Source organism: Parambassis ranga, chromosome 15 (assembly GCF_900634625.1).
Source record: "Parambassis ranga chromosome 15, fParRan2.1, whole genome shotgun sequence".
NCBI lineage: Eukaryota > Metazoa > Chordata > Actinopteri > Ambassidae > Parambassis > Parambassis ranga.
In genome coordinates, this window is record NC_041035.1 from 5,350,607 (window position 1) to 5,361,876 (window position 11,270).

The 11,270-nt window shown below is 40.5% G+C and overlaps 1 protein-coding gene across 3 annotated transcripts; it reads right to left on the reverse strand.

The window, feature by feature from the left end:
* Positions 1 to 620: 620 nt before the first annotated feature.
* On the reverse strand, positions 621 to 10,739 carry ppp1r1c (protein phosphatase 1, regulatory (inhibitor) subunit 1C). Of its 3 annotated transcripts, XM_028424223.1 has the most exons (6): positions 10,599 to 10,739; positions 8,897 to 8,954; positions 7,474 to 7,511; positions 6,777 to 6,831; positions 4,347 to 4,550; positions 2,295 to 3,348 (listed from the first exon to the last, which is right to left on the reverse strand). In XM_028424223.1, the coding sequence occupies exons 1-6, from the start codon at positions 10,677 to 10,679 to the stop codon at positions 3,293 to 3,295; spliced, it is 492 nt and encodes a 163-aa protein (XP_028280024.1). In that variant the 5' UTR covers positions 10,680 to 10,739; the 3' UTR covers positions 2,295 to 3,292. The 3 variants fall into 3 exon arrangements, with proteins under 3 accessions (XP_028280025.1, XP_028280022.1, XP_028280024.1); XM_028424224.1 differs by lacking the exons at positions 2,295 to 3,348; positions 4,347 to 4,550 and adding an exon at positions 621 to 1,328; XM_028424221.1 differs by having other exon boundaries at positions 1,343 to 4,550.
* Positions 10,740 to 11,270: the final 531 nt, after the last annotated feature.

Consider the following 11,270-nt stretch of genomic DNA (forward strand, 5'->3'; position numbering starts at 1 on the left):
TTTTAATTTTTTAATTTTAAGGCATGGTAAGGGCTTCATATTGAGACACAATCCAGCCCTCTGCTGCAGTGTTACTAACCCCAGTGCTCTGTCTGCAGGCTCATTTTGCATATTACCCAGGATCGAATTCAGATCTGAAGACATATAATATGCATATATTTTGTAGCAGGAACTCCACACTTTAAAGTAGATCAGACGTCTGTGAGTGCGGTCGGTCGGTAGTATGCATCGTGAGCATGTGCGGACAGATCCGTGGACACATTCTGCCATTTGTTGTGGAATGATTGCTGTTCTAATCTCTTCTTTTGTGTCTCTGATTCCACCGTGTAACTTAAATGACATGAATAAAATAAACTTTAGGGCTGTGTCAGACCTGAGCTGTGAGTGTGTGGCGGTGGTTTGTGCAGCTGTGAGAAGAGATAAAAACAACAGGTGAGTATTAACACAGCTGTGATGTAGAAACAGATGACACCTTAATGCTGAGTGTGTATCAGCTTCAGGCTGCTTTACAGTAGCAGGTTAATGGATGAATTTTGTGTGTCATATAATGGCCACCAGGGGGCACTCTATGAAAGCAGACTGAAGATAAAGATCAGTGTTTTGAAAAATGTACTGTATCATAAAGGCAGAGCTGAGGCTTTATTGCTGTTGCAGATATTGACAAACAACACATACAGATTAAAAGCCTTTACAGTTATTTCAGTGACAGCACATTGAAATAAATTTCTCACAAAGTCCAGTTTGTTGAAAAATCAGTCGAAACCTGTTCATCAGCCACTTGCAAAGTCCTGATTACACAGTGAACATAGAAAACAATACTTTAGCATGTTATAGAAGAGATTAAGATACTGAAGCAAGCACAGAAGTGAACCTATGTAGTTTTAATATGTATTCTGTGTGTACACTTTACATGACAAACAAATATAAGGCCATGTTTTTTGCTTGGTTTTATTTATGTATTTCTTTTGCTAAAAAAATTGTTCAGATGTTTGAGGTTAGCAGTTGTGATAATGTTGCTGCTCGTGAGTTTCACTCAGGCAGGTAAAGGGACGTCAGTGATGGTCCAGTGTTTGGGTGGATGATTTCCAGTCCTGATCATGAAAAGTGATTTATATTTTTTTTGCCACTGATTAAAACTAAAACGCTGCTCAGAGGTGAAACTCTCCCTCTGATCAATGTCCTGACACCTGAGTCCATCTGTCTGTCCAAAATGACACAGATTATCTTTGCTTGCCGCTTGTGTGCTGAGACGTGTCTGCTGCATCAGTCGGCCTGAGCGTTGGGCTCCTCTTCCTCTTCCTCCTCAGGCACAGCACTTTCCAGCTTACCTACACAAACAGACACAGTCATGACTCAAACGGTAAGTAAATGATTTTTCTTTTATTATTTAATTGTCACACTTACCTGAGAGGAACCCTCTACATGTTGTTATAAGCATATCAAACACATTATGTCTGAGGTAAACATGATGATAAAACAGTCAATGCTCTGTTTATGAAGGAGGTAACTGAGCCCATCGAACAAATATTTGGCTGCACACTGCTGGTACTTAACATTTAGTTTGTTCCTTGTTGACCTCGTGGCTATAATGACCTTTATCATTGCATAAATATTAATGCTCTTTCTTCCTAGACTTTTCTAAACAGCTTTACAAAGTTATTCCCAAGCAGATAACATCAACCAAAACAATTAAACAGCTATTTAAAATATGTGTGATCAACTTAATCTTCATCAGGAAGTGCAGGTATGATGGATGGAGCGAGCCCACGTCCTGCCTGGGCCTCTCAGGACCATGTGGTTTAAACCCCCCTGTCGCATAAAGCACCTTCACACACACCCAGCTGTGACATGCAGCTGTTGATCTCCAAACAGAAGGGTCGCCCGGATACTCTTTAATGTTTTAATCTTTTAATGGTCGTCCCAGTGTGCTGTTCGGTCCCCGGTGGGTTTGTATGTCACTTTTTAAAGAAGGGGGAAGAAATATTCATTTTTTTGTTTTACTAGGAATGACTGTAACATATCATCATCAACATAAGAGTGTTAAAGGTGCTTTGTTTTATGAATTAGAAAGTAATGACAGCTGTGGACAGCCTGTGTTTATAAGCTATACAGTCAGCAAAATCTATTAGGCAAATACAACTTTAGATGAACAACAACATATCACTTTTTTTCATTGTGCCATTATTTATTTGGCAAAAATGAGACCAATTAGAAAATGAAAAAAAAAACATGTGACCAATACCGAACAGTGCAACTTTTACAACTTCCATAGGATTTAATTGTGTGCGCTGCAGCAGGTGCTGCTGATGATCAGTCCTTGATGAATCGATCATCAGCAGGTGTGCAGACCTCTATATAAGCTACTTCTCATTTAGGTGTGTTTTAGCATAAACAGTGGTGATAGAGAAGCGACTGTTGGAATGACCTATAAAGCCATTTGACACTATTTGGAGTTCAGTGTTCTACAGTGAGAAAGATTATTCACAAGTGGACAACATTCAAGGCAGCTGCCAATCTGCACAGGAGTGGACGTCCCAGCTAATTCACCTCAAGGTCAGAGAGCTGCATGTCGGAGCCTACAGGCCTCACTGAGCATGCTCAACGTTAATGTGACAGCACAATTAGAAGAAGACGTACAGTTTGTAGCACGACCGGGGTTCACTAAACTGCATCTGAACAAAGAACAACACTTGTGGAACAATGTCCTATGGACAGAGGAGACCACAGTGGAGCTGTTTGGTCCTAATGTTCTAACCAAATACAGCATTTCCACTGTCAGGCACGGTGGTGCAGGGCTGATGATTCGGGCTAGTGTTGCAGCCACCTTGTTCTTATTGACCATGATCTCAGAGTATCAGAATATTCTAGAGGCGAATGTGTCCAACAGTTAAAGCTCGGTCACAACACGACAATGATCCACAACACAGCAGCAGATCTACGTCAGAATGGCAAAAACATAACGTCAAGGTTGTGAAAAGTACTATTAGACGCGTCCTTTCTTAGCTTTGAACGAAGGTGATTGAAAGTTTAGAGTTTAGAAAAAGACAAAAGCACTCACAGATTCTGCAGATGTTTGATTATAATACATCTTTATTCACAGCCACAGTTTTTAAATTCCTGCTATATTTACTCTAAATCAGTCTCTATATGTTCAAGTGTTTGCATGAGGACGAGCCGAATGAAAACAGACAGCGAAGGCTTGAAGCGCCGGGTTAGTGGGATCAGGTGGTGAGAAATGAGAAAAAGTGAAAAGTTGATTATTGAGATGAAAGTGAGGAAGATAAAGAGATGGCTATCGGGAGACGGAGTCAGGACTGGACGCTTCCTTTTTGTGGTTGCATGACAAATCTGAGAAGGAGAGAGAGGAGGAGGAGGAGGAGGAGGAGGAAGAGGAGGGAAAAACATCATGCAAAGCCACAAGAGGAGGAAAGACAAGAGAGGGAGAGATCAGGTGTTAGTGCTGTTAGTGTTTTCTGAAGAAATGTACACACACAACACAGACTGTTACCATGGAAATGTAAACACGAAGGGAAGAATTAATGTGTCTGTCAGTGTTTATTTAACACTTATCAGAGCTTCAGATTAGAAAAATAAGTTACAATGGTCGATGGCAAATAAATGCCTCCTTAGATCATATCTGTAAGCTGCTACAGCTTCAGATTCCCCTTGACTCTGTTTCTAGGTGGCTTTATCAGTGCTTTTTGTGGCTGAAAGCAGCTGCCTGCAGAGGTTGATAAGAGAAATGCAAGCAACAGAATTGTAATCTCTTATTTAGCTGTACACCGAATGGCTTAAATATATCTGATTTAATCCAGTTTTGATCTAAAAACTTAAATGTAACTTTTCACTTAAGGCAAATAATAAATCAGAACTTTTATCAGTAAAAAAGTAGAGGAAGAAATAGTCATTTCTTGTAGTCATGGAATAACCTTTATGTATGGAAGAGGATTAGCTGTTCTGTTCTCAGAATTCTGACTTTAAGATTAAAATTTAGAGTCAAAGTTCAAAATACTGAGATTAAAATTAGTTATAATTTCATAACTTTTAACTCTTCAATATTTTTTAGCTATTTGTCAACTATTAAATGATTAAAGCTTCTTCTGCTAAATTGTAATTAAAATAAATAGTAAATATTTACAAACAAATATTTAAATTGAGTTAAATCATTAGCTGATTCTTTCGATTTAATCTGATCTAACTTTTTTTTTCTTTTTTTTAGAGTAACATCTAGAAGGATCCGAGCCTCTCCGTGTATCATGGTAGGTGTGATCTTAATTCACTAAAAGCCTTTTTGTAGTCCACTGCTGACCAGACTGTGCTTTGTGTCCATCTGAAAAACTGTTTACCCCCTGAACTGTTGCTCTCTGCCACTCCTCTCTCCTGATTGGCTAACGGCAGACCCGCCTCATTCCCATTGGTCTCCTCTGGCCCGTTATGGTTGGCCCACAGGGTAGCGGCGGCATAGAGCTGTGCTGTGATCGGGCTAAGTTGGCTGTCTGTGTCACAGAGCCCCGCCCCCAGAAGTTGTTGCTCCACCCCCAGCTGAAGCTCTGAGGAGAAGAAGAGCACCTCTAGTGGGGAGACACATGAACTACACATCGCAAAGAGGAAACTTAAAGTAAAAACTAAAATATGAAGCAAAACAATTCCCCGACATTTTCTTTAAACTACAAAAATCCAGACAGCTTCAGAATGAGGCGTCAGACGCATTTGTCTCACTTGTGGACGTTGAGCAGTCAAGAAGGTTAAATATCCCCAATCATCAGAGAGAAGCGCCGCCCGACTGTTAAATGGATGCAAACAAGAAGAGCCTGGGCTCTGTTAACAATGTAAATGTTGGAGGTTAAATTTTGTTCTTGTGTTTGATCTGTAGACGTCCTGCGTCATGAGCCAGCCTAGGTTAAATATTTACATAAAGCCTGATTAAATATGACGTTAAAGACCTCATAAATCTCAATAAAAACATTTAGTAACCTCAACATGCAGCCGATCATAAAATACAGGGTGAGAATAAAATCCCTACAGATTCATAAACAAAACATATTTTTCTGATCCTGCAGAACACACACACACAGTGTGTGTGTGTGATGTATAGGCAGTTACACAGAAGGCTCTTAGGGAACACACACACTCAGCAGGGATCAATAAAAAAAGCTTTTACGGTTTCCACTTCCCAGAATGGAGTCAGGGCCGCTCTCTCTCTCTCTGCACACACTCATACATGCAGTGTTTTCTCTTCATGTATTTCCTCTCAACAGTCACCTTTTCCTACATTAACACACACACACACACACACACTTCAGCTCAGGTCTACAACATACTTAGCTTAGCTTTGCTAGCCTCTACACTCTCCTGCAGCAGCTGCTTCCTCCTCCGGTCTCTACTTTCCTGAGAGAAGCCCTGTCACAGTTATAAATTATTCAGCTCTCAGTATGATGACGAGTGGAAAACAACAACACACCCCTTGTAGTGATGAAGGCCATCACACAGGTACTCTTGGCTGGTGAAGTCGGTAAAGTAATTTAATTTCCTTCACATTTTCTAGAAATGATGAGTTAGACTCAACCAAAAGGCAGTGTTATGATTAAACACCAGGGTGAGTTCTGTTTATCATCATAAACAATACATATAACTACATTATAGTGTACGCAGAGTGCTTATATATATATATATATATATATATATATATATATATATATATATATATATATATATATATATATATATATATATATATATATATATATATATATATATATATATATATATATATATATATATATATATATATATATATGCTATGGACTCAGACAAAGCAATGATCTACCCCTCAGTGCTTTCAGTCTGTGCTGCCTGGAGATTTGAGTTTACATTCTTCTTTCCTAATAGAATAATTAAATAAAATGGTCCAGACCTTTGAACCTGACATGACCGTAGGCTGTGAATAGGAGGACACATGAACTCACCCCCCTCCCCGACCCCATTCACCCTGCCAGCTGGATCCACAAATCTGACTCCAGAAAACAAGACCAGAGGCCAAACAACAAGCAAGACCAAGAACTCAGACTAAAGAACACAGAAACAAAGGAGGCAGCAGAAATGGCTTCAGATGATAGAAAGCATGATAAACAGCCGTAAAGCAACAGGACATCCATCATAAAGGCAAAACATACAGACAGCATGAAACTTAGGAGAGGAGCTGTGTACACAGCTGCCTCTGTGACACCAGCACATCTCTGCCTGATTAAAAAGCTGAGGGGTCCCTGCTTATTTAAACACACTGATTTGATTTGAAGCTTATTTAAAAAAAGAAAAAAAATGCCATAAATAATCTTTAAAGATGGCCGCTTTATTTAAGGACAAAGGACAAGTCTGTCTTTAATGATCCAGAATTAAGAGCTCTGTGATGTGAAAGGCCCTCATTCAGTGATTTTCAGGAGATGGATACAACGGACGGTCTCTTCTCCTTCAGCGACATTTCACATGTACAACATTCACCGTGCAGTTTAGATGCATGTTGTCTGTTGTTTCGTCACCATGTCACTAGTTTTAGATTCATCTATGAAGCACGAGTATAACAAAAACAAAAAACAAACACACATGCTGGATAGATTGCAGAGTTACGTGAGGTGCACCAAGTAAATCCTCCTCTTAGTACCCTCCTCTAGGGGACATGGATTTCTTCTGCTTTTCATGCACAGAGTATCTTTTATAACAGTTTATAGACATTGTGCAAACATCAATGCAGATGAAGCTGAAAGCTGTCCTGTGTTTACCTTTCATAGTGGGTGGGGCGTAGGTGCTCTGCTTTCTCTGAGAGGTGTCTGAAGCCTGCGCAACAAAAGAACAAGATGTTGGGAGTGATTGTTCTAATGTGCCAATGTACGTATGTATGTAATGTAAAAACTATGGGTGTAAGCTTTAATAATAAATATCCAATAGGAGAGAGAATAAGCCATTGGAAATTTAACCCCTACTGACTACAGGTTGATTTTAACATCAAGGATCCCTCAAAGGATGTGGTTTATTGAGGTGTGGAAGGTTTCTAGAATGTTTGGCTACCTGTAGCTTATATCTTGCTGAAGTTGATGTCAGCCCTGTTGCCTAGCAACCCTGGCAGCTGCAGCTGATGCCTACTTTCAGGCATTAAAGTTCTCAAATCTGCTGTGATGTCCACAGAAATAAATCAAACATTCATTGGTGTTCAATGAATCTTGGGATATATTGAGTCACACGGGGTCTGTATGCAGCACCCTTTGCAGCTTTGCTTATTTTTCCTGTGGAGCCAAGTCCTGATTCAAACAACATCTTTGTCTTCCACTGTATTCATACGACCACAGGAGGCCACCAGATAAACAATCATATTAAAATCCACTGCTACACTTTCTGAGGTACGTCAGAGGTGCTGCTCTTTTTCCTTTTGTGTTTCACTTCTCCCTGCATCTGTGTGCGTTTACATGTATTTATACAAACCTGTGACTCCCCGCTGGCGTTGTGTTGATCTCCGAGATCTGCAGGAGAGATGAGATGGCAGCAGTTAGTGATTTATCCGATTGGTCACATATGAGTTGTTCCATTTCCAGCTTCTCAGTGTTTCTCAGCATGTTTTCAGAGTGCAGAGCTGTGTCAGTGGGTCTGCTGTTACACCACACTGGTCCTGTTGTGGGTCTTAATAGGCTGGTTTCCTCCATGGCCCGGAGGTGCTCTGTGACTGTTTCACAGTCGGTCAGCTTTTAGATAAACTCCATGTGCAGCTCTGTTACAGTGTGTTGCTCCTTCATGGGTTAACAGTACAGTTTTTCTTTAATCTCATTGTTGTCCTTATATCTCTTTGCATTTGTGTGCGTGTGTGTTTCTGGTTAGCAGTGGGCTTTTTGTGTCCGTATTGCATCACTTTTGTGATTCTCGCTGCTAATGTTGCATCTTTTCTGCATTCCATTGTTGCTTTTTTGTGTATTTTTGCAATTGCTTGTCATCTATTTTGTGACTTTGTGGTCATTTAATGTCTGTTTTTGGTGGTGTGGCATCTCTTTCTGCATTTCATGGGGGTTTTTGTGTCTGTAGTCATCCTACAAAAGTAATGCATTTTTATATTTTTAGCTGTTTCTCTCAATACTCAGTCTGTATGACCTATAGTGTGTCTGCGTATGTGTTGTCGTGGTAATGAAGAAACATGTGATTCAGAACAACAATGTGGCCCATTGATGACACTGTAGATTTATCGCACTACTGTATGATATACTATAGGATACACGGTGTCTGTAGATAAATCCATTGTTGGTTCCTTTTAATATTTGCAAAACAAATGCAGAATATTTATATAATGCAACCTAAATGTAAAATCCACCCAGACATTAGATGTGCCCTGGTTTGTTTTTGTTTCAAGCTGTGCAACAGGTCACTTCCTGTTTTCACAGCTGATTGCTGGTTCTTATTCTGTCAGCAATGATTCTGGGATTATTACATATTCTATGATTTGATTTAAGAGTAAGACTTGAAGTTAAAGACGTTGGAGTTGTGTCATGCCCCACCGTTGTGATTGTTACCAACAATTTGTTGAGATGAAAGAAACAAGACAAAATGGCTGCATGAAAACACGCCAGGCGCCCGCAGAGCTCAATACAGCTGTGCTGGAAGCAGGCGCTCCGAGCCCAGCTCGCAGAATGGAATCAGGCCGATTATTCAATCAGTCAGTTCCCATGTAGAAGGATTTATAAGAGCTTAGAGCGCGCATACACACACACTCTGTAGTCATCCATCAGTCCGGGCTGAACACTCAGATCACTTACCAAAAGTAATCTAATAAAGGTTCCATTATAGCTGCTGCTTCTCAGTGCTCTTAGTCTCTCTCTCTCTCTCTCTGCACACACACTCACTCCCTGTTTTTCCTTCCCACCTGTCCCAGGTTGTCTGTAGATCTGCAGAGTGGCAGGAGTCGGTCTTCTGCGTCGGATCTGAGGTAAAAACACACACATTGTTTTGATTGTTGTAATGTTTTGACAAATGAAGGCTGACAGGCTCAGACTTCCTTCAGTCTCGACACAACAAAATGAATTGTTCTACTTCTCAGCTAGCAATGAATCAAACCTGCGTGTGTGTAAACTAAATGGTTTATGTGCCTTTTCCTCCTAGAGGCTTGACAACTCTCCCACATCTTCTGTTCTGAAGCATCATTTTCCTTATTCTTTCAAAATAGGACACTTTCTTTTTACTTCTTAATACAATCATAACAGCAACATTAATATATGTCAAGACCAAATTAGGCTTATGTATGCACACTGCACGAACTTCAGGAGGAGAAGGGACCAAGATCTCTCTACTAATCTCATAAAACCACAACTAAAATCTTAAAAAAAAAACCTCCAATGGCTGAGGGGCCCTAATCTGTCACTGTTCATTACCAGCTTCCTGAGAAATGAACAGCTTCTGGCCTCCATCTACTAAACGGTTCATAAAGACGTCAGCAGGAGCAGCCGTTTCTGAAAAAGAGAAGCCTCTGTGTCTTCTTACTGCAGCTGGAGTTCAGGAGCAGTTAAAGGGATGTTACAACACTGGTTACTCTCTGTTGAGCTTCTCTGCCCCCCTCAACGGTTACACATCCAGGAAAGGTTAGTTAGAGGTGTTTTCTATGAATGCCTTTCATCTAGAACAATGAATTCCTGGAACTTACTGAGAAATTCACTTGAAAGTAGTACATGTAAATAAACAAAACCTCCCCTCCTCCCATGCAAAACTGTTTCCACAGCTTTTACTAACAAATCCCAGTCTCTACTGTAGCAGTGGCTGATACTGTGCAGGGCCAGCTGATGGAGTCACTGTCCACAGTGAGCAGTTTCTTTTACAAACATTCGTAGAGCTACAGGGCCAAACTTCATGATCCCCAATAAAAAACACAACTAAAGCACCTGTAAAATATACTTTTTAAAGGGAAATAAACTGCAGTGAAACTTTGAGGAAAGAGGAAAGTGCGTGTCAGCATATAGTGATCAGTGATACAGACACCTGATTTCAGCTTCAAACTTCTCAGAGGAACCCTCTGATGACCCTTGAAATTAGCCATGAAATAAAAAAATTCACCTAAGAAGGCCAAGACCTTTATGCACAACCGATTTGAAGACATTTTCACTGTTCTATTTTATATTTAATCAAGATTTATGACATTCATCTTTTAGCTCTAAACTTCCTGAATGTCCGTTATCAGCTACTCAAAATACAAATGAGTGAAATGTTTATGCTTACTAGTGATAAAAGTGACTCAGGAAGTCAGCAGTAAATCTGTCTAGATGACAAATGATCCCATTTCCTTGCTGCGAAGTAGTTTTTGTGTTATCTTTTCACAAACACACTACTCATTTAAACTCTTCATGTTTTTTACTCTTCGTGTAAAAAAATACACACACACACAACTGTTTACACACACACACACACACACTCTCACCCTGACACACAAACGGCGGCTTTCATAATACCGACTTCTGCACACATGCTGCTCTGCACCCACACACAGAAAATTCCAGATAAGCCTCACAACATAGAAGTCTCATTCAGCCCTCACACACACAAATACAAACACACACATATGTGTCAGGGACACTCACATGTTCGGCGGCCTGTGGGTCAAGCTGTCCCTGCAGTGGAGGTACAGCAAACTGGATCTTCTTTGGACTGCTGGGCTCCATTATTACTGACTGAGAGATAGAGGGAACGGCGGACAGAAAGAGAGAAAGTGTGTGTGTGTCGAGGAGGGAGGGCGCAGCGAGGGAGGGAGTGGTCTTCCCTTGGCCTATGGGGTCCATTATCACTAATTGACAGGCTTAGAGTGAGAGCAGCAAAGTCACTGCAGCATTTTATGAAGCAGCATCTGGACACAGAACCGAAACATATTTTTAGTGCAAATATTGTCATGTTCTCTGCGATGTGTTCAGTCTGATCCCTCGTCTTTATAGCTGCTTAACCCTTCCAACCCCACAGCCTGTTTTTAAGGCCTCAGCTTGCCCAAACTGAACACAGCAACTCAGCAACCACAGGGTGTATTTGAATACTTTTGGTGTCATAATAAAGGGAACACCTGGGAGATTTGCTCAGATGTGTAAATATTAGTTTGCATGCCTCTGGCTTTTTGTAAATTAAGTTGGCACACAGCAAAAATGAACTATCTTTTTCCTCGTCTGTTGAAAATTCACAGTCACAGCTCTGTCTTCACTGCTAGCAGCTACATTTAGCTCCGGATCAATGCTATTTGAGGTCTGTTATGCAAGGACCTGGACAGT

What these genes read in the sequence shown, in the direction of transcription:
- ppp1r1c (XM_028424221.1), bottom strand. Translation starts at nt 10,679, where the DNA reads ATGGAGCCCAGCAGTCCAAAGAAGATCCAGTTTGCTGTACCTCCACTG. An exon ending in ACCCACAGGCCGCCGAACAT is followed by an intron (nt 8,955 to 10,598) that starts GTGAGTGTCCCT and finishes TTTTTACCTCAG; the next exon opens with ATCCGACGCAGAAGACCGAC. An exon ending in CGCCCCACCCACTATGAAAG is followed by an intron (nt 4,551 to 6,776) that starts GTAAACACAGGA and finishes TCTTCTCCTCAG; the next exon opens with AGCTTCAGCTGGGGGTGGAG.